Genomic DNA, 23,512 nt, shown 5'->3' with positions numbered 1-23,512 from the left:
GCACTGAGCAGGGGAGGGTCTGACCCCCAAACCCAGATTCACCATTCAGCCGCTCAGTCACCTGGCCTCCACTGTTCCTCAGCCACAGCCAGCTCAGGGCCACCACCTGGATCCTGTACCACCTTCACTTCCTTGCTCAGTGGGGCCTTCAAAGCACACTAATTAAGATAATAGTCCCCTTCCCAGCTTTACTATCCTCCACAGAGAATATACTACCATGTGGAATTTATTCCTGTTCTCTGTCGCCTCCCAGGAGAATGAGGGTTTCAAGGTCATCCTCTTCTGCTGTGTTCACGAGTGCATCCCCAGGCCTGGCACATAATGGGTGCTCAAGGAAGGAGGGAGAGAGGGAGGGAGGGAGGGAGGGAGGGAGGGAGGGAGGGAGGGAGGGAGGGAGGGAGGGAGGGAGGGAGGGAGGGAGGGAGGGAGGGAGGGACAGATGAGCGAAAAACTGAATGGTGGCCTAGAAGGTACAGTCTGGAGAACACCACAGTGGTGGAAATCTGCTCCTTCAGTCGAGGGCTAAGATTCGTGAACAGAAACCTAGAGCAGAAGAAACAATCACGTCGCCCAGCTGCTTACAACACCTCCAGCGGCAGGTGTGTTTCTATTTTACAGCTGGAAGCGAGAAGACTGAATGTGGCTACATTTGTTCTCCTTAGTGACACCTGGCATGGACAGGGGACTGGTTCTGAGTGCAAGTGTTTGTGGCAACTTGTCAGCCTCCAGACCCTCATTAACCCAGCTTCCCAGAGAGCCCGCTTTGCCTTGAGCCACTGGGGGGTGGGGGGGGGTGGTGGTAGGAAAGTCACGACAACAGAGACCTTTGGAAAAGTGTGGTTTGACAACAAGGTTTTCCCTCTGCTCCTGACAGCATCCTCCATAGCCTCCAACTATAATTCTTAATTGCTCTCACTTTGAGGATCTGAAGGAAATAAAAGCAACAGAGAAGAGCTTTGAGTCTCTCTGACAAGGTTGAGAAGAAACAAATGACTCCGGCCACCAACAACTGGACACCCTCCTTTCCAAGCAAGAAGCATTAATACACGGTGATGGGGGCAGCTCCATGCCGGGTGAGACATTTTCCCAGCTGGCTCGGGGGGTGGGGCTCGGGGCAGTACTCCATTGTCAAGGTTTAGAACAGGGATGCAGCACCCGGGACTCCACAGGTGCCTGGTCTGGAGGGGAGACGCCCAGAGCTCCCCGGGCCTCCGGATGGGCGTGTTTGGTTCCAGTTCCACAATGGGACACATCATTCCTCCTACACTAAACACAGGCCCTGAAGCTCAGCCGGGAAATACTCTGCTGTCACCTTATAAACACCCAGAGCCAAACCTCTCTATGGCTGAATATGCATTCACTTTCACACCTGAAAAAGCTCCCACCACCAGGCCTGCCCAAGGGGGCCTCATGGGCAGGTCTCTGCCCAGGTGGATGGCCAAGGTGCACCCTTGGGGCCAAGTGGAACCTGACAAAACACATTTCCTCTGCAACTCCTTTCTTAGACATGGGCCCACCTAGACCCCCTGTACTGGGCTTTTGGGGCCCAGAGATTTCCAGGGATTCTGATGCTCACTAAAGTGTCTGACCAACCCCTCTAACAGAAAAGGTAGGAATCAAAAGGCTAGAATGTGGAAATGGGGTGAGTCAGGCATGTGTTGTAGCCATGGGGGAGGGAGGGGCTGTGGAGGATGGGCCTGAGGCATCCAGCTCCCTGAGGGGAGGGCGTGTGAGCACAGAAACACTCGGAGTCAAGAAGCATCCAGAGCAGGGAGCTCGAGGTAGGTGAAAAAATAGTCCCATCCTTCACCCCCACGGTACAGTGGGTGATTCCACAGGGATGATGTGCTGCCTCTTAGAAGGCGGCAGGGCCAGGCCTGCCCACCTGTCCCCACCACATCGACTTGGCCCGAGCTGGGAGAGCTGTGGGGAGCAGCTGCAGTCATGTGCACTTGCTTCATTGCCTCACAGGAACACCCGGAGATGTGGCTGCAGGTCATTGGCTTTAAAACTGCATCAGGGTGAATTGTTATTAAAGTCTGGTCAGGCCACCAAGCTGACGTGTGAGGGTCTCCGTGGCTCCCCACTGACCACCTGGTAGCAGCGTCACCCTTTCCAGACACTGTCTGTCTGCACACACACTCTCTGAAGCTGTCAGTCCTGAAGGGAACCCCTGCAGAGGAGTGAGCTGGGGAGATGCAATCCATCCCATGTTAGCAGCAGGGTGAACTCCTCTGACACTTTAGAAGGCAGTAAAAGGTGGTAAAAGAAAAGAAGTGACTGGAAGATGTCCTTTATCCAAGAGAGCCCCTTCAGCTAGTAACTGCTGCCCCGCTCGCTGGGCTGGGGAGTGTGGGGAATGGCTGGCTGTGTCCCTTGGTGGCTGTCAAGAACCCTCCAGCATCCTCCAGACGCCTCTGTCACCCCGAGAAGCACCTGTACGCAGATGCAGTGGCTGCAAAACCGTTACGCTCTGTTTGTGTGATGCTGGACCACCCACCCGGGCCTGTGCCTATTACCTCATAGATCTCAATACGACCTTCTGCTGTGGTGCTATCCACACTCTGTACAGGGAGAAATTCAACACAGAAGCAACAAATAGCTTGATAAAGCCCGTGTAGCCTCTGGTTCCAGAGTCAAGACCAAGAAAAACAGGCCTTTCAACACCTTCCCTATCAGTGTTCCCAAATGGGGGAGGGGCAGAAGGTCAATTGGGAGCAGAAAGCTAGAGCCCCCTATTCCCACCCCCATATTGATTCCTGACATGTTGAATTTCTCTTTGAAGAGCTGAAGGGGTCCTTGGAAGGATGGAAAAGCAGAGACCAGGTCTGGCAACTGAGAATGAGCTCCCCTTAACCAGGCACACACCCGCACACCTGCCCACAGGACCAGTGAAAAGGTGGGGTCCTTGGAGGGCGCTGAGGGGGAGAAAGGGCCTGGGCATCCTGTTAGATGCCACAGCCCCTCCTCGTCTCCCTCCCTGAAAACCCACTCCCTGCCTCAGTCGAGGAGCTGAAAAGCCAAGACAAAGGTGAAGAGATAAGAAGCAGTTTCTGCCTTGCACTGGGAATGGCAAATCCAACGTGTGGAAGGCTGCTCACAGGTTCAAAACAGGACAGAGTACACACCGCTAACTTCAGGATGATTTGTTCCCAATAAAAAACTCTCAGCTGTGCCTGCAGGTTATTACCAAATGCTCTAATACCATACTTAGAGAACAGGTTCAAAATAGCCTTCTGCTTTTGTAAAAAACAAAGCAATGGGAAGACAGCGTTCTCCGTGAGCAAGACCAACTGAGTTCAACCTTGCAATCAAATGAGGCTCGGAGCAAAACTGTCTAACAACACAACTATAGTCACGAGGATTCAGGGAGGCCCTGAGGATTCAGGTCACTGGCATTCCAAGGAGCAGCAGAGGGGAGGAGACAGGAGGGGGCAGAGCTGACAATGAGGACTCCTAATGGGAAACTCTTGTCATTATTAACTGCCACTACTGTTTTTGGAATTACATTTATTTGGTTAAATCAGGATTTTAGCTTTTGCCTCCATCATTTCCCCATAAATATTAATTCATTTTTTCCATAACATTGCATCAACAGTTTCCCCTCACATCACATAGGATTTGTTCAACACCAAAACTGAGGCAAATGCGTACTGACTGTGACAGACAAGGGCTGGGATCTGCTCTCAGTCAGACTCCTCTAGGCTCCCACTGGCCCTGGGATGCGGTTTCCCTCCACTGGAGCCCACCCCTCCTCCCCATCTCTCTCACCATCCAGAATACAGCCTCCCTGAGACATGCCTGCAGGTGTTCCAGGCCCCCAGTGTCCCCAGGACATGGGGTCCCTACGTGTTCTCTCCCTCAGACAGGTAAGGACCAGGCATGTTTGTGGGAGGCCCTGAAGATTCAGGTCACTGGCATTCCAAGGAGCAGTAGAGGGGAGGAGACAGGAGGGGGCAGAGCTGTCCTGGGGCAACAGGGTCAGAGGGCAGACCCACCTGTGGCCATGCCTCAGCTCAGGTTTGGGAAACAGGCTTTCTTTCTGCAGCAGCTGTGCCAGATGCATCAGCTAAGTGCGGAGTGGAAAATGCCAGCTGTCTGATGGATCTGACCGCCAGAGAGAGAAGACGGAACCCCTGGTTTCTGCCACCCAGCAGGCTGCTCAGAGGGACCACCCTCCATCACAGGCCTTACCTGCCAGCCCTTCACACCCATTTGCACCTGGGCTTTCTCCCATTGTAGCCTATAGTCCCGGCATCTTCTTTCCTCTGGCCCATCTCTTCTTTCCAATCCACCCTCACTGACCACCATTCCCGCCTGGCAGCCGGTGGCTGGTGACTTCAACCAGCGCCTGCAGCCGTGCACCCTCATTCTAGCATTTCTATACTGCTGGGCCCCAACCCAGGACCCTTCGCCCGTGCTTGCCTTCCTCCCGCAGCTCCCTGCATCTCTCACAGCTCAAAGCCTCTCTCATCCTCCCAGTGGTGAATCCCCCAAACAGCCTCTGTTCTCAAGTCCCGAACCTCATCATTCTCAACAAAAGTCTCCACCACGTAGCTGAGGTCAGGACAACTTGGCATGAGCTCTCCACATGCCCGATCCTCGGCGTTTCAGTAGGTTCCCCACTGAGCTCCTCCCTCCAAAGAGCTGGTTCCTCTTCCTGCCGTCAAGGGGGGCCCTCCTCTCCTCTCCCTCCTCCTCTCCTCTCCTCCCCTCCTCTCCCCTGTCTCTTCTCCAAGAGCTAGTTACCCTTGGTCCCCTCTGTCCCCTCTGTCAGCTTCTCCCTCTTCCTCCTTTGGGCTGCCCCACCCGACAAGCTGAGCACACTGCTCCCTCAACTCCGTAGCCTCTCAGGACTCGTTCCTTCCTCGCCCTTCGTCAGAGCTCACTTCTCCACGCCCGTCCCTCGGGTTCATCTTTAGTCACCTGCGCAATCGAACACCTGCCACAGGTTGGTGGGGGAAGAAGTCTTCAACAGAGGGGTATTTTCCTCTGGTCCTCTGAACAAGGCTGTCATTTCATGTCACTTCCTTCTCAGTGCTAAGAAAACACAGGCTGGTTACAATTAACCAAAGAGACCCAAATGAGTGGCACCTGTTCTGAGGGTCACTCTCTCCAGCCCGGCCGTGGCAGAGCCTGGCTCCCTCCTCCTGAGCACGCGGCTCGCCCGGGCTCCCGGCCGCCTTGCCCTGGCAGACACACGGCTGAGTCTGGCTGTGGCCTGTGGGTGATGGCAATCCCCACGACCAGGCCTGACCTCACTTCACCCTCAGTCCTGTGTGCCAAAGATGGCAGCGCCCCCAGCGGAGTTTCCTCAATGCCCATGTGAGGCCCAGCTCTTCCACCCTCAACCTCTCCCGTGGTAGAGCCAAGGGTGTCACAGTGGCAGTGTTACCTCAGTGATTAAGCTTGTAAGCCTCTTCAGAGGGTCCCCTCTCTCCTCCACACCTTTCCTTCAGGCACTGACTTCTCCAGGCTCAGTCTCCCAGGATCCGCTGCTTCACCTTGGGTGTTGGGGGGGTGGGTCCCAGAAAACCACCCAGGGCTCCGGAGTCAACGTAGTCCCTCTCCCTGCACCTGAGTGAGTCCAGGGCTCAGTGGGAACAGGGAAGTTATGGCCCCTGCAGGGGCAGGGACGGGATGGGCCTTTTCTCAGAGGAGCATAGGGGCTGAGTGAGCCATGTGAGGGCTCCAGCCACAGGAGCCACATGAATGAAGGTCCAAAAGTGAGACCATGGGGTCTCCACCCCTCCTCAAGCACTGTCTACAGACTGGAGGGCACTGGCCCCAGGCCACCAAACTCCTCATCTCAGTTCACCACTGGGAAGGGACCTCTGTGTGCTGCGGAGTCCTGGGGAAGTGAGGCTCAGAAAAGAGCTCAGGCAGCAAGGCCGCCAGACGGTGCTGACAGTGTCTGTGCCAACTCCAACACCTGGGACAAGGCGACTGCCTCCTTCCTGCTGCTTCCAGACAGCTGCCCTCTGAACTTCAGGCTTCTTTTCTTTAAAGTTAAACACTAGTCCAACAGCAATTCTCCCTTACACCCTGCTCCCCAAGGCTACACTTTCAAGTCCCCAGAGAGCCACTGGCTCTGCACAATCACTGTGTTTTGCTGAATCCAAAAAGTGGCTCCAGGATCGCTCTTGGACTGCTGATCTCTTGACAAGCTGTCACTCCTCAGTCTAGTATTTATTAAGCACCCACTGTGTGCAGTCACTGTGCTAAGCACTAGGGATATTAAAAATAAATAGGAGATGGTCCCTGGCTGGGAGGACCACAGTCTGAGGGGGAAAGAGGTTGAGAAACGTGAGGAGCCCTGCCCTCACCATGGACAGGGTCTTCGCTCAGCAACTGGCACCATCTGAGCTGGGTTTAGGAGAGTGAGAAGGAGCTCTGTGCGTCCTTGCACAGAGGCCCTGAGTTTGAGAGGAAGCGAAGTTGGGGGTGGCTGGAATCTAAGGTGCATGGGGAGGGACAGGGAGTGCAGGGGCCTAGGCGGGAAGCTGTGTGCTGGGATCTCTGCATCTCAGGGCAGACTCTGACATCAGCACCCTGGAGGTGGTAGGTGCCTCAGTTAGGAGGGAGGGAGGCTGGGGCTTGGAGGGAGGGCCGAGCAAGGCAGATTTGAGAGAAACAAAACTTCAGTTACAGTGAGAAGGACAGACTAGTGTGGGGGAGGCTGGTGTCAGGGGCAGGAATCACTCTAATGGGACATCAGGATACAGACATGAAGAACCAAACTAGGGGAGGGCTCCCCTCTTGGATGTTCCCAGTCTGCACCCGTGTTCCTGGTGCTCCAGTACAGGCTGGCGAAGTTGATCCAACTTCATGCCAAAGACGCCACATGAACAGTTCCAGCGCAGACCTCTGTCCCGTACATCCGCCTGCCCATCTGACACCCTCCCAGCTGCTTAACAGGCCTCCCACGTTCAGTCAGCCCAGAACTGGCCGCCTGGGCTCGGCCCGCCCCACCCTCTCCACGCTCCAGCCCCACCTCAGCTGATGGCAATTTCACTCCTCTAGTTGCTCAGGGAAAACCACGGGGAAAACCTACGACGCCTTTTGCTGTCCTTGCACCTCACAACCAACCCATCAGCACTTGTGGTGGGTTCTACCAGCAGAGCATCGGATGATTTTTGCCACCTGCACGGCCACCCCCTGGCCTGAGCCAGCCTCACCTATTACCTAGAACAGTGTAATAGCGTCACTACCTACTTTCACTCTTAGCCCCATCTATCTATGCTCAACATAGACTGATCCACTTAAAGTGACCCACTTAAAACTTAAGTTAGATCATCAAGTTCAAAAGCTCTTCAATGGTTTCCTATTTCACCCAAACAAAAGCCAAAATTCCAAAAAAGCCTTCAAGGGCCTACATGATTCCACCCTCTTTACCTTACCCACCTCAACTCCAACTACTTGCCCCCTTGCCCCCCTTGCCCCCTTGGTTTCAGCCTCTCAATTCTTCTTGTTGTTCCTCAAACAGACCGGCCCATTCTTGCCCCAGGACCTTTGCATTAGCTGTTCCCTGTCTGTAACACTCACCCAACACACTCTCTCTACCTCTGATTTCTTTTTTCTTCAGTGCAGTTATCACTTTCTAACATGTTTATATGACTGATGTATGTATCTGATTTGTTGTCTGTCCCCTACACTAGAAAGTGAGTTCCACAAGGAAGGGGTTTTTTTTGTTTGTTTACTGGTGTCAGTGGTAAGACCAGTGCCTGACATGTAGTGCCCTGGGCTGTGCGGTGTATATTAAATTATGTTTTATATATATTTGTTAATTTGAGGAGGACTTCTGAGACAGAACTGATGAGAAGCAATAGCAGACCAGTTTTATGAAGTGAGGGAGAAAAGCAGATTGAAGAGAACCCAGGCTTTGGTCTGGGATCCCAAGGGGCACTGTCAGTGCGGTGGGTGTGGAGGAGTTGAGAAGGGAGCAGCAGGGAATAGGAAATGCCGGACTGGCTGTGAGAGCTGAGGGGCTGGAGACACCGGGAGTCTTACTTAGTCCCTCGTTAGTTCACCCCAGACTTGAGCCTGCAGCTCGGAGCAGTGGGGGCTGGAGTGTCAGTCACAGGAGCCGCAGGCCTGGGGTGGTTTTGGGGGAACTTCCTGGGAGTCCCCGCCTCTCCTGGCCCCAACGCCAGGGCACTCCATGGGGAAATGAACACAGCCCCGGCTCCGCCACAGCTCTGCCCTCCAGAGCCCACGCAGGGCACACACGCGCCAGATGTGGGGCTGGGCAGTCGGAAGAGTGGTTGCTGCACACACTTTTGAAAATTCCTGCCAAGCCTCAGGATTCCTCTCAACTGTGGTCACTACCACATAGGAGGCCCCTGGGAATGTGTGCCCATCCCTACCCAAGACCTGGCCACTGCTGCAACAACAGCCAAGGCCGTTTCCTCGGGCCTCACACCTCGCCATGTCCCGCGGCCAGGAGCAGAGCAGGCTTCACCAGGCCGGGATTCTGTCTGCTTTGCTTCGACCCGAAAGCAAGGAAGCTGACCAGCCACAGAGAGGAAACCTAGAAACTTCTGAATCTCTACATGTAGCAACTGGGGGGAGAGAGGTTGAGGGACCCATGTCTGTGACAACCTGGGCACCTTGTGGTCACACAGCCAGGTCACCGAAAGCCAGAGAAGACCATCAGCTCCTCTCTGTGGACCCCGATGATCTCGCTGAGGCCACTGAAGCCGCGGTGGCTTCTCCGTGTTAGTAGCTTTTGTACGGCGCCAGCAGCCCACCGATCCGGCTATGCCGATTCCTGCTCCACACTCCCGATCCAGCAGAGGCTGTCCCTGACCCATCTCTCCCCCGCCTCAGCCTCTGCCATCTCAGGCCACCCCTCTGCTTGTCTGGGTGTGCAGACGTACACATACGCACGCTGGGCTACGCAGGGCCCTGCTTCACTCACAAGAGTTTTCCCTGAAACACTTTATTTCCAGAAGAGCCTGAGGCTCCCATGCACCAAGCCGTGCCTCCCTTGGGAGTCCAGAACACTCCCCTCCTCTTTGATGCCCGCATGCCCGTCGGGGAAAGAGCCCGGGCTGGGGCCGGTGGCCGAGCCCCAGTGCGCTGGGCTTCACATTCCTCATCAGCCAAATGGGGAGGATGCTCTCTGCCCAATAACACCCCTGAGAAGCTGCGCTAGCAAGAGCAGACAATGAATGAAAACACTGGTACTAAACAGTCAAGCTCTAACTGAACACTAGTCGGTGAGGTGGCCGGTGACCTCTTCTTCCAAGTCAGGTCCAAAGGCAGCAGAGGCTCCTGGGATGCCAAGGGGCTCTCCCCTGAACAGAAGAGCAGCCTGGGCGGTGTCCCTCACTGTCTCTGCCTGTCCTCACACCAGACTCGGGTCCATCCCAGGCTCAGAATAGCCACCCTTCACCTCTTCACCATGGACAGTTAGGGGCAGGGAGGAAGGGATTCCCACCTCCTCAGCCCCCCCATTTGCTGCCAGAGAGGAGGTGGTGGGGGCTGCTTATGTGTACGTGGAGGGGTCTGAGCATACACCAGGGTGTACCCTTGTACCCTACGTGGCTGTGTCACCTAGGCAACCACCCACAAACAACCACCACACAGAGCAGCGAATTTTTAAATATCCTACTCAGTATAAATAAAGCACCATCATACTGCCAAGAAATATGCTGGTGAGCTAGGTCTCCCCATCACTGCTGGTGAGGTAGGTCTCCCCATCACTGCTGGTGAGGTAGGGGTCCCCATCACTGCTGCTGAGCTAGGTCTCCCCATCACTGCTGGTGAGCTAGGTCTCCCCATCACTGCTGGTGAGCTAGGAGTCCCCATTACTGCTGGTGAGCTAGGTCTCCCCATCACTGCTGGTGAGCTAGGTCTCCCCATCACTGCTGGTGAGGTAGGGGTCCCCATCACTGCTGGTGAGCTAGGTCTCCCCATCACTGCTGGTGAGCTAGGTCTCCCCATTGCATGCTTGACCAGCTGATCTGAACGTGAAGGTGAACTTGACATTTATATATCTTGCGTTTTGTCATTCTTTTCAACTGTGTTTCCAGCCCACTGCCGTCTTTGGTGTCTTAATTCTGGCCCCACGGAGAGGTTTTCCTCTCAGACAAGCACCACAGGCAAATTTGCTCATGTGCCCATGAGTCTCCATGCAGGCTCCCCACTGAGACGCAGATGGACCAGGCCCAGCGCAGCTGTGTCCCTCTTGATGTCTCCCAGCAACGCTCCCGAGGACAGCATTTGAGCAAGCTCCCCTCCTGTCCTGCCACACAGGAATTTCTGTGCGCCTGCCTGGTTGGCGTCACCCAACTGCAAACAGCACTCAGCTCAGGAAACCATGCAGGGGCTGTCGTGCCTGCACAGAGCCCCCACCCCCCTGGGGAGCAAAAATGAGCACTTGTGAGAAAATAGCCATACAGGCCAAGTATGGCCAACGCCCAGGAAGACAGGAAGATCTCCAATAAACAAGCAAATAGACCACCGAGCAGCTATTCATCCAACAAACCCAAACAGAGCAGCCCTCCTGCTCCTGCTGGGTGCCAGGCCACGTCTGTGCTCCCCGTTACTGTCTTTAAGCCTCACAACTACCCTGTGAGGTCCATGTGGTTGCCCTCGTTTGAGAGAGAAAATGAAGGCTCAGGCAGTTTTAGGAGGGTGCCAAAGGTCATCTAGTGCCCGGTGTTGAGCCCTGTTGGCTCCACCTCTGGAGCCCAGGGTGCTCTGAGCTGCCCCACCACCCACTCACGGTCCTGCCATTGGGGCTGATGTTGCCCGTGAGATGCAGGCCCTGCTCTCAGGGCGCAGCCTGATGGCACGTGGGCAGACCCCCAGTGTGCCATGGTGGAGACCGTGGGAAAGAAGAATGAGGCTAGCTCCGCAGGTTGGGCGCTCAAGCCAAGGGGGGGTAGGGCACCAGAGCCAGACCAGTCCAGCCATGCCGGGCATGCTGCCGCCAGCCCGCCACACAGTGGGCCCTCGGGTGGCACTGTGGCCCTCACACCTGAGGAGAGGGCCCTCCCGCCCTTGGCCTGAGAGATTCCCTCCTGGCAGATCATTCTCACGCCCACTAGAACAGTGCGTTCTGAAGAACCAAATGCTGACAACTACTCCGCTCCTCCAGGACTAGGGACACAGAGGGCGTAGAGGGTGGCCCTGTCTCGCCTTTGGGTTTGTTCCCTGAAGGGGAGAGCCTGGCCCTCTCTCTGACCTGAGTGGTCACCACTGTGGGGTCGGCCCAGGCCACAGGTGAGCACACCTTGCCCAGCAGTCATCAGGCAAACCGGCTGGTGTGTGTGAAACAAGCCATGAGTCCCCGTGTGGAGATGGCCCCTGATGGGGACGGTCCACCAAATCAGTGGGGAGAAAACCACGAGGGGGCAGGTTCAAGAGTGCAGGCTGGGGGCCCGGAGTCAGGGAGTAGGGCTGAAATCACTGGGGTGAGGAGGGTCAGAGGCCTGGGGAGTGAAAGTTCAGGGGCGCGGTGAGGAAGAGCCTGGGCAAGGGAGCAAGGTGCAGGCAGACAGTGCCAGTAAGCAGCGGGCGCAGGCCACGGGCGCAGGTGCAGCTGGCAGCTGGTGCCAGGGGCTGTGCCGACGACAGGTGAGATTATTCCCACAGCCCGCAGGGAATCACAGGGGCTCTGGAGACGGGCTGCCGTCTCAGCAAACAGGCTGCCGCAGCGCCAGGTCAGGCCAGCTCCAGGCTGGTTTTATACTGTGTGTCCACAGTACCTGCCCAGCAAGTCCAGGGCGAAGAAATGAAGCCAGTCGGAAGAGGACGACACAGTCTACGGAGCAAACGTTCTCGTTTATTTCTTAAAGACCCACTTGGGTCAAGCATCGCGGCCTGAACGCATTGATGGGAAGCCCAGGTGAGGGGAGCCCCTCAGCACACCGCCCCCCGTGGGCTCCTGCCCACAGCCTGTGTGGGGCCTGCGCCAGGCTCCAAAGTGCAGCTGCAGGGCTGGGGGCCGGCACTTTGTAATTCACTCCTGTGAGGGGCGTGAGTCCAGCCACATCTCCTCATGAGCACCAGGCTCATCTTCAGGGATAAACCGCTCCAAACTGTGCCATCTGCCTGATCAGGAGCCAAAAACAAAAGTTGAGGCTCCCTCCTGGGTGCCAGGCTGGCTCAGGTGCAAACTCTGAGAAGGACCCAGGCTCAATCACTCTAATTCTCCAATGCCCACTCGGCCTCACAGAGGAAGACAGTGGGCTAAACTGTGAACCTTCTAACCCACCTGGCTCCAGCCCAAGGCTCCATAAGAAGCAAGAGTCACATTGGGCTTTTACTCCATACAAGTGTCTCCACAGGTAACTGACAGAAAAACAATAAAATAGTCTCAGGAACTGCCTGCTGGGGGTGTCTTGTCTTTGGTGGTGCTGAGAAACCAAGAGTCTGTCTCAGAGTATCTTGGCCATGCCATGGCTGCGTCCGGGGCACCTAGGGTGCTGGGATGGGGCCAGGCTGCCCAGACGCAGTCCAGCCCAGGAAGGTCCAGCCCAGGGAGGAGCCAGGCCCCTACCTAGGGCTGCCTCAGGTGTGCCCACCCTTGCTCCTGGGAGGAGGCCCCAGGCCCTGAGCTTCAAGGGCCATGGGCATGTCCTTTCTGAGGACACACAAAAGGGCCTGAGGAGGCCTATGAGTGGGGGTGTGGGCATGAAGGGCCACAGGGACAGAAAGATGAAGGAGCCTCCCTCACATCCTAGAGGGAGGAGTATTTGAAAGGAATGTCCCCAGTGGCTAGGGAGGCAGACACAGGGAAGGCACAGATGAGTGACTCAGTAGCTTGGCCTTTGCTTATGTCCGCAGACCAGCTGTTGGTTTCCCAGTCCTGGGCAACAGCGCTCTACCTCCCTCCCTGCAAGGCTCCTACAAGGTTTTCTCCAAGCTTCTTAAATTGCAGTCTAAAGAAAAGTGCACAAATATTAACTGTGCGCCATTCCACAGGGGCTCCATCTGGGTAACCACTCCCAGGACCGAGGTATAAAACATCTCCATGCCTGGAAGTCACCCTCTCGCCTCTTCCTGTCAGTCTTCCCCCAGAGTCACCCCTGCTCTGACTTCTATGACCTTGGACGAGTTCTGCCTGCTTTTGAACTTCCTTTAAAAAATCATACAGCATATGCTTTTGTGTGTGGCTTCTTTCAAAAGTTTTTCTGTGAGAGTCATCCACACTTTCCAGTGTAGTGGTTTTCTGCCCATTTTCACTGCTGGGTAGTATTCCGTTGCATGGACGTACCATGCATTATTCATCCAGATCACTGCTGGCAGACATTTGAATTGTTTCTAGCTTGCAGCCATCATAGTCAAGATTCTAGGAACACTTGCATATGCCTTTGAGTACCCACGGGAGAGTCTGCCTGGGAAGAGATTTCTACTAGCTGAAATGTCTGGGGACACAGATGTTTTTACTTCTCAATGGCACCACAGTGGTTTCCACGCATTAAGTTATTTTATTTTAAGCGGCAGGATGAAAAAGACAACACTCCTGGGAACTGGAGTAAATGTACAAATAGAAGCTTACACGGTATTAGGGAAATTGTGAATCTTATAGGTGCACTACAGAGGGTGTGTGTGTGTGTGTGTGCCCGCACGTCCGCACGTGTGTGTACTTATTGTTATTGTTCTGGGAGAGTCTCAGAAGTCCTGATCAGCTTATCCAAAATAAATGTGAGAGGACCAGAAAATTTAGGGAAGGGGGAGGAAATGATAAGAGATGAGGCTGGAAAAATAGTTTAGGATCGAACTGCAAAAGGCCTTGAATGCGATGCTAAATTAAGTGGACTTTGTCCTGAAAGCAAAGGGAATCACCAGATGTGTTTAACAAACACCTACTGGCACCCACACACCGCCAGGGAGATGTGGCAAAGCTGGCTGGGTCATCTACTAAGTGGAGTTGAACTGTGGCCAGTAGGGGGCCGGGGAGTGAAGGGATAAGTGAGTGCAAACACCCTGTGTTCAAGTCCCAGCTCCACTCTCACCAGGGAAGACGCCAGTGGTCACAGGATGACGCACGTGGTTGGCTCATGAATACACACGTGGACGTGCACTGATAAATGGGGCACACACAGCAAGCACTCCTGCACTCACAGTGGTGACTGGCTTCAGAAGCCATGCATTCTAAGACGCTCCCCACTCAGCAGCAGCCACATCTTACTCGCTGGAAACCTAGTGCCTCAGAGTTACAGAGGAGAGACAGGAAATCAATAGGCCTCCAATTAGCCTCAGATCATCTTCGCTTAGGGACTTGCAGTTGGATAATCTTGCCCGATACTCCAGAGTCCCAGGAAGACATTGCAAATAGTCTGGCAATGTTCCCTCCAGCTCTGTATGAGCTCTCCTCTGGGGTTGGGGAGGCAAGAGAAACAATATTTATGAGAGTCTCAGACTCATGGGTGCCAGGCACAGGCTTCCAATGAACACTGGGGAATGTCCACACGGAAGCCCTCCTTTGCTGCCCAGAGAGTGAGATGGTTCAAGCCAGGCCTGGACAGACCACTCAAACCTGACCAGAGCACTTCTCATAGCACTGACACGGGGAATAAAAACCCTACTTGATTGTGGAGTAGCCTCTTTCTCTCTTAGAAAAGGGGGCTCCAGGTTATACCTGGTCTGGTGAAATAAACATGAGGGGAAGAAGAGGAAGTGGGCCTGGGAGAGTGCGGCCTTACCTCCACGTACAGGAGGGGGAAGATTCCAATCTTGTCTCCCAGCATTCCCTCTGCCCAGTTGTCATCCACTCTTCTGATCACAGTCAGGATTTCATCCTGGGATTGCCAGAGCCCACGGTGTGTACACCACATGGACATACACACAACAAAGAAGAAAACAAGAGACCCGTTAGTGCTGCTCAAGCCAAGAAGAGATTCTAAGCAACGATTCAAAGAAGGGTTTGTTATCCAGTCTGAGCGAGAGCTGACATGTGAAAACAGTCAACCCTTACATGTTCACCCAGGATCTCTCTCTCTCTCTTTTATGTAGTGATTACAGCTACAGAGTCTCAAATGTTTTCCATTTACAATATGCAGGAGTCTCTCCTCATCCTTGGTTTTGCTTTCCACATTTTCAGTTACCTATGATCACTGTGGTCTGAAAATATTAAATGGAAAATTCCAGAAATAAACAATCCGTAAGATTTCAACTGCATGGCATTCTGAGTAGTACGATGAAACCTCACACCATCCCACCCAGGATGTGAATCACCCCTCGATCCAGCACAGCCACACTGTATGCACCCCCACCCCCCCATTAGTTACTTGGTAGCCACCTGGATCAGCGATTTTCAACCTTTTTCATCTCATGGCACATAAACTAATTACTAAAATTCTGTGGCACACCAAAAAATATAGTTTTTTGCTGATTTGACAAAAAATAGGTATAATTTTTATTGACATGCAAAAAATAATAATAGTAATTACCTACCCTTTTTGCTCCAAAGTGACTTTTTAAAAAATCAGGTGCCTATACTTGTATATAAGGATTTCTGATACCAAGAATTAACTAATCAAACTCAACCTTATACAACATGGCCAATAAGATGCAACTCTATTATATGACCTATATATTTATGGTTCAAGACAGGGAATTCACACTGGACAGCTGTGTTGGCTGTTGTCATTTTTAAATTTGACAAGCTAAGGGAAAAGAGGTCAGTGCCCCTGACTAAATAGTCAGGTACTGCAGCTTTTAAAAATTCTTATGGTACACTGGTCTAGGTTACCAGATCAACTATTGTGGAATTACAGTGCTTGTACTCAAGTCACCCTTACTTTACTTAATAATGGCCCCAAAGCACAAGAATAGTGATGCTGGCAACTCAGGTATTACAAAGAGAAGCTATAAACTGTGTGTATATAGAGGAAAAAACATAGTGAATATTGGGTTCTATACTATCGTGGTTCTGGGCATCCACTGGAGGTCTTAGAATGTATACACCCCACAGGTAAGAAGGGACTACTGTAGTTTTTATATTAAAATTCATGTTCCAGTTATTTAATGAAATAAAAATATTTTAAATAAATATAAATTCAGCTAAGTATAAAACTTTAAGTTTCTGGCTCCATCAAAGAACAAAAAAAAATGACCCAACTCAACTCTATTTGGAGTGATGGGTACATAAAGCTTGGAAAGGCTTTCTTAAATTCTTTGGCATGCCAGACAGAATCAACTGCAGATGCACAAAGCAGAAACAGGTAGAAAGAAAAAGGAAGAGGCTTGAGCAAGAAGGAAAGACGAGCTTTCTGGGGGGACTGCATACAAGCAGCGGTGAAGAAGGAAGTGCCCAGGATGCCTTCATGGATGCCAGCAGCTACAGAGACAAACGACAGGGGAGTGTGCAAAGCAGGGTGGGAGAGAGAAAAGATGATAGGGAAAGCAGGGAGGACACTGGGAGGAGAGAGACACCTCAGGCTGCAGCAAGTGTTAAGATGACCAGATAGGGACGCCATGGGCAAAACTGGCACCTACACAAGGGGTCTGTGACTAGTTTCTGTTCCCTCTCCAATAACCATCCTTCTTCCAGTACTCAGGGTATAAAATGGAACTCCCAAGGACTGTCTGCTTAACTACCCACCAGCCCCCCACCATGCCACATAAAGACCCCCTGGTTGTTTGTTGCTCAAGAATCTGCTACAAGAGCAATTGGCCCATCTGAACTCTAATGTGCTGTTGATGACCAAGAGCAGCCTATTGGGGTAACCCCTATTGGATTTGAATGCAACATCTGCCTTTTCAATGAGACTTCGGTACTTTAACGGGAAGCAGTAATATGGGACTTGTAGGCCTCTCTCAAGGTCAGAGGGACATTTCAGGCCAGCAGACTTCATGGAATTACCACAGAAGCTCTTCACTGTAAGTGGAGGGACACAATTTTGGGCTGTTCATCTAGGGCAAGGTAGGAATGAGCTCATGGGAGCAGAATATGCCTTTCAGAGAACACAGAGAGAAAAGCAAGGGTGAGTGTTGTGCTTGGAAGTCCCTCCAAGGTCTCTTTCAAACCTCTCCTCTACTAAGAATACAGGGTAGAGTTCAGGGGCAAGCCCTTGTTTTCCCTGTCCCCATCCCCAATTCTCCACCTTTAAAAATACCACATAACAAAATGACTTGTGACTTAAGAATATTTCTTTTCTCAACCGTATCAGGCCAGAAAAATGAAATAGGTATAAGGAAATCATATTTCACATATTTTAGGATAGATGGTTCTTGGGCTACAGGATGATATTTATAAGGGTTTCCTTCTAGCAAATATGCTCAGTCATTAGATTGTGGGAGCTCTTCTAATAACTGCTAGGGCCAAAGTGGCTGGCTGGCTTGAAGACAGACGTAGAGAGAATGCCTCTAACTTCCATGCCTTCCTCACCTCACAAGTTCTCAACCAGCAGAGTCCTGAGCCTCTGATGAACTCAATTCAGATCCAGCCAATGAAAGGCCAGCAGGCTTCACTGATCATGCAAATGGAAAGGTAACTGAAGGCTTCCTACAAGTCAGAGTTTTTGCAATAACAAAATAACACAAAAAGAACATTTAATTTTGTAAAATTAAAAATTAAAAACAAAATACCAGATTCATTTTGGTTAAAAAGAGAAAACACCATAATATCCACACTATTATTTAAGGCTGGTCTAAAAATTGGAACCAAAATAATAATAGAAAATAAAACCAGAACTATAAGTATTGGAAATAAGTATGTAATTTTCTACTTGAAAAAACAGAGTATCAACTAAAAATTAGAATAAGTAAGAAATACAGAATAGCTGCTAATCTAAAAATAAATACATAAAAATCATTGATTTTTCCCATTTACCAGGAATAATCAGTTAGAAAATGGATTAAAATTGGCTAATCATTTTTAAAAAGTTAGTTCTCTAATTCATGTATATCCCAAAATTGATTCTATAAAGACTAAAGATTTAAATGGTAAAAAAATACTTGAATGTTCAAGAAGAAACTATGAATAGATGTTTAATCTTGAGTTGGGAAAGGTCTTTTGAAGTATGATAACAAAAATTTGGCTACAGAAAAATAAAATTCTCTATGTTAAAAAACAGAAAAAACAAAAAGGCAAATAAACTAGTAAAATACTTGCAGACTATAGAAGAGACAAAAACTTAATATTTTTACTATATAAAAACTGAAAGAGGCAGTAAAGGAAAAAGACAAATAACAAAAGAAAAATAGGCCAAGGGCAAAAATCAGGCAACTCGCACACAAAAAAATAGCTAATTGCCAATAAACACATTAAAAAAATCAACACTTGACTAATAATGAAAATATACAGTTTTAAACAAACAGATTACTTTTTATCTTTGTTCTTTTTGGCCTACCAAATTAGCATAGATTAATATAAAGCCAACTCACAGTGGTGTTGGCCATCATGAAAAGAAGAGGCACTTTATCATTCTTGGTGGGGATATAAATTTATGGCAAGCAGTTAGCCAACGCCTATCAAACATCAAAGCTTGCATACCCACTGATCTAACAACAATACTTTTGGAGACTCTCCTAAAAAAATCAAAGATATGCAAAGAGATTTAGCTCTGAGGATGTTCACTACAATGTCTGCTCGATTAGAGAAAAACTAGAGACAAATGCACAGCAAAAGATGATTAGTTAAATAAATTATGGTGCTGTCTACCAATACCATTCCAAACTCCAGCCCACTCAGCCGTTCTGTCTGACCGAAGGATGAGGGGGAAAATGGAGACCCACCAGTGAAGTTCATAATCTACAGGTACAAGTATCCTTAAAAGAAGACTGAGATCTAATAATAGGATCATAGAACTATAGAACACTTCCCCTCTTGCCAAACTACCCTATTATTAAAGGCCTATTTACAGCAGCTCCCTTTACCTGGTATATCATGGGGAACACCAAGAGAAGAAATATTTGACACAATAACGTCAAGAACAAGGACAGGGAAAATTGCTAAGACATAGTTCAACACCCACAGTGACTCCAAAAAGCACAGTAGTGGGAGAGAAGTCAAACTGCAGCCCTCATACTACACCTGGATTGTAAGACGGGCAGAAACAGTGACCCCTGAGAAAAATCATTTCACTCCACCCGTCCCCATTATTGCAGACCCGGATAGAGGTGTCTGGAAAGCTTAAAACAACGCAGCACTGCCCACAACCATTACTGGAAGAGGGGCAGAGCCACAGGTAATGAAATTGCCTCCATAGACCCACCCATCCTGGCAGAGCCTGGTAAAGAAAGCTGAGAGGCCCAGAAAAAAAGTACTAAATAAACTGGAGGCAAGCAATCTACCATATATAGAGCTCAAAACAATGGTTATAAGGATGCTAAAGGGGTTACTAAGAACTACAACAAAGAGATAGCCAGCATATAAAAGAACATAGAAACCATAAAAAGAATCAGTCAGAAATGAAGAATACACTAGAAAGAAACAACAGCAGATTAGGTGAAGCAGAGGATCAAATCAGCAACTTAAAAGACAAAGTGGCAGAAAAACACTCAATAAAAGCAGCAAAAGAAAAATTAAAAATGAGAATAGTGCCCGGCTGCCATGGCTCAGCAGTTGAGCATCAACCTAGGATCCAGGCGATTGAGGTTCGGTTCCTGGTCAGGGCACATACCTGGCTTGAGGGCTGGATCCCAAGTGGGGGGCATGTGGGAAGGAGCCGATCAATGAGTCTCTCTCATCATTGATGTTTCCATCTCTCCTCTCTCTCCCTTCCTCTCTGAAATCAATAAAAAATATATTTAAAATATAAAAATATAAAAATTAAAATGAGGATAGTTTAAGGAACCTCAGGGACAACTTGAAACATGACAATGTCCGCAAGAAGAGAGAGTGCAAATAATAGAGAAACTATTTGAAGAAATAATGACTGAAAACTTAGCTAACCTAGTGAACGAAAAAGACACACAAGTCCAGGAAGTGCAGAGAGTACCAAAGATGAATCCAAAGAGGCCCCCACCAAAACACATCATAATCAAATGGGCAAAGGTTAAAGAAAGAGAGAAAATCTTAAAAGCAGCAAGAGAAAGACAGTTATTTACAAGGGATCTCCCATAAGACTGTCAGCTGATTTATCAACAGAAACATTTCAGGCCCGAGGGGACTGGCACAAACTATTCAGATGATGATACACAAGGACCTACAACTGATACTACTTTACCCAGCAAGGCTATCATTTAAAATTGAAGGTGAAATAAAGAGCTTCCCATAAAAGAACAAGCTAAAGGAGTTCATTACCACTAAATCAATATTACAAAAATTGTTCAAGGGTCTTCTTTAAGAAGAAGAAGGAAAAAAGAGGAACATAGTTAAAAAGAATACAATGGCAAGCAACACGTACCTATCTATAATCACTTTAAATGTAAATGGATTAAATGTTCCAATCAAAATACATAGGGTAGCTGAATGGACAAGAAAACGAGACCCATATATATATATATATATGCTGTCAACAAGAGACACACCTCAGAACGAAAGATATACACAGACTAAAAGTAAAAAGTTGGAAAAATAAATCTTATGCAAATTAATATGAAAAAAAAAGCTTGGGTAGCAATACTTATATCAGACAAAATAAATTTTAAAACAAAAGCTATATAGTGAAAGTCAAAGGATACTACATAATGATAAAGGAATAGATAAAACAAGAGGATATAACCCTGTTTTAAATTAATTTTTTAATTTTTTAAATTGATTTGTAGAGGGAAAGGGAGAGAGAGAAACATCAATGTGAGAGTGAAACAGCAATTGGCTGCCCCCTGCACACCCCATACCAGGATCAAGCCCACAACCAGGCATGTGCCCTGAATGGGAATCAAACCGGAAACCTTTTAGTATGTGGGACAACACCCAACCAATTAAGCCACACCAGCCAGGGCAACCCTTGTAAACATTTATGCACCCAACATAGTAGCACCTAAGTATATGAAGGAAATCTTGATGGACTTAAAGGGAGAGATTGACAGTAATACAGTCATAGTAGGGAATTTTAACGCCACATTACCATGAATGGAAAGATCTTCCAGACAGAAAATCAACATGGAAACAGTAACCTTAAATGACATTAGATCAGATTGATTTCATTGATATTTTTAGAGCATTTCACCCCAAAGTAGCATTCTTTTCAATTGCACATGGAACATTTTCTAGGATAGACCACATGTTAGGACACAAAACAAGTCTCAATAAGTTTAAGAAAAATGAAATAATATCAAGCATCGTCTCTGACCATGATGATATGAAATTAAAAATCATTCGGGAAAAAAAAATTTAAATAACACACAAACGCATGGAGGCTAAATAACATGTTACTAAACAATCAATGGGTTAACAATAAGATCAAGAGAGAAATCAAAGGATACCTTGAGACAAATAAAAAAATGAGAACACAACAATCCTAAATTTATGGGACACAAAGCTGTCCAAAGATGAAAATTTATAGCATTACAGGCCTACCCCAAGAAACAAGAAAAATCTCAAATAAACAATCTAAACTTATACTTAAAGGAACTAGAAAAAGAACAACAAACAAAGCCCAAATTGAGTAGAAGAAAAAAAATAACAAAGATCATAGCAGAAAAAATAAAATTATTATAAAATAAAATTCAAAAAGTCAATGAAACTGAGAGCTGTTTCTTTGAAAAGATAAATAAGATTGATAAACCTTTAACTAGATGCATCAAGACAAAGATAGGACCCAAAGAAATAAAATCAAGTATGAAAGAGAAGTAATAGCTGACACTACAGAAATACAAAAGAGTGTGAGAAAATATTACAAACAACTATATGCCAGCAAATTAAACAACCTGGAAGAAATGTATAAATTCCTAGAAACATACAATCTTCCAAAACTGAATCAAGAAGAAACAGGAAATCTCAACAAACCAATTACAACTAATGAATAGGAAGCAGTAATTTAAAAAATCCCAAAACAAGTCCTGGAGTGGATGGCTTCACAGGTGAATGTTAGCAAACATTCAAAGAAGATCTACACCTATTCTTCTCAAACTATTCCAAAAAAGTGAGAGGACAGAAGACTCCCAAGCTCATTTTACAAGGCCAGCATTGTCCCAATTTCAAAACAAGATAAAGACACTACAAAGAAAACTATAGGCCAATATCCCTGAAGAACATAGATGCAAAATTCCTCAACACAGTATTAGCATACTAGATCCAGCAATACATTAAAAAGATCATATACCACAATCAAGTAGGAATCACTCCTAGGATGCACAGATACACCACATAAACAAAAATGAAGGACAAAAATAATATGGTCATATCAATAGATGCAGAGAAAGCATTTGATAAAATCCAGCACCCATTTATGATAAAAACTCTTAGAAAAGTGGAAATTGAGGTTACAGAACTCAACATAATAAAGGCCATATATGGTAAACCCACAGCTAACCCTGTACTCATGAAAAGTGTTTCCCTTAAGATCAGGAACAGGGATATCTGTTTTCGCCACTCTTATTCAAAATAGTACTGGAAGTCCTAGCCAGATATATCAGACAAAAATAATTAGAAGATATCCAAATTGGAAAAGGAAAGGAAAACTGTCATTATTTGCAGATGACATAATACTATATAGAGAGAGCCCTAAAGATTCCACCCCAAAACTACTAGAACTGATATATGAATTCAGTAAGGTAGTAGGATACAAAATAAATATTCAGAAATTGGTTGTATTTTAATACACCAATAATGAACTATCAGAAAGGGAAACTAAGAAAACAATCCCATTCACAATTAGAGTTAAAAATAAAATACCTAGGAATAAATTTAACCAAGGATGTAAAAGACCTGTATTCTGAAAATGAAAAGACACTGAAAAAGGAAACTGAAGAAGATACAAATTAATGAAAGCATATACCATTTTCAAGAAGAGGAAGAATTAACATCATTAAAATATCCATACTACTCAAAGCAGTCTATAGATACAATGTAATTCTTATCAAAATAGCAATGCTGTATTTCACAGAACTAGTATAATTAATCCAAAAATTTATATGGAAACACAAAAGACCCCAAATAGCCACAGCAATCTTGAGAAAGAAGAACAAAGTTGGAGGAATCACGCTACCTGATATCAAACTATACTACAAGGCCATAGTAATCAAAACAGCATGGTGCTGGCATAAAAACAGACATATAGATTAATGGAATAGAATAGAGAGCCCAGAAATAAACCCACACCTACATTTGACAAAGATGGCAAGAACATACAAAGGGGTAAAGACACTCTGTTCAATAACATACTGGGAAAATTAAACAAATACAAAAAAAAGAAACTAGACCAACTTCTTACACTATATATAGGAATAAACTCAAAATGGATTAAAAACTTAAAGACTCAAAACCAAAAAATCCTAAAAGAAAACATATGCAGTAAAATATCTGATATATCTCTGACATTTTTTTCTATTATATCTCATCGGGCAAGAGAAACAAACAAAAAATAAGTAAATGGGACTACAGCAAACTAAAATGTTTTCACACAGCAAGGAAACAATCAACAAAATGAAAAGACAACCTACTGAA

General features: G+C 48.0%; 1 protein-coding gene across 4 annotated transcripts in view; it reads right to left on the bottom strand.

Moving 5' to 3' along the window:
- Nucleotides 1–23,512, bottom strand: part of SH3RF3 (SH3 domain containing ring finger 3) — a 288,903-nt gene that overhangs the window by 76,848 nt on the left and 188,543 nt on the right. For 2 of the 4 annotated variants that reach the window (XM_081146033.1, XM_081146035.1), the window contains exon 3: nt 14,661–14,756. The exons of the other annotated variants lie outside the window; for them this stretch is intronic. In XM_081146033.1, the coding sequence (XP_081002159.1) occupies nt 14,661–14,756 (96 nt within the window). The remainder of the gene's footprint in view (nt 1–14,660; nt 14,757–23,512) is intronic. 4 annotated transcript variants of the gene reach the window in all.

Source organism: Miniopterus schreibersii (genome assembly GCF_964146895.1).
Source record: "Miniopterus schreibersii genome assembly, chromosome: 8".
Lineage (NCBI taxonomy): Eukaryota > Metazoa > Chordata > Mammalia > Chiroptera > Miniopteridae > Miniopterus > Miniopterus schreibersii.
The sequence above is the reverse complement of the archived record's forward strand: the minus strand, read 5'-3'. Positions and strand labels throughout refer to the sequence as shown.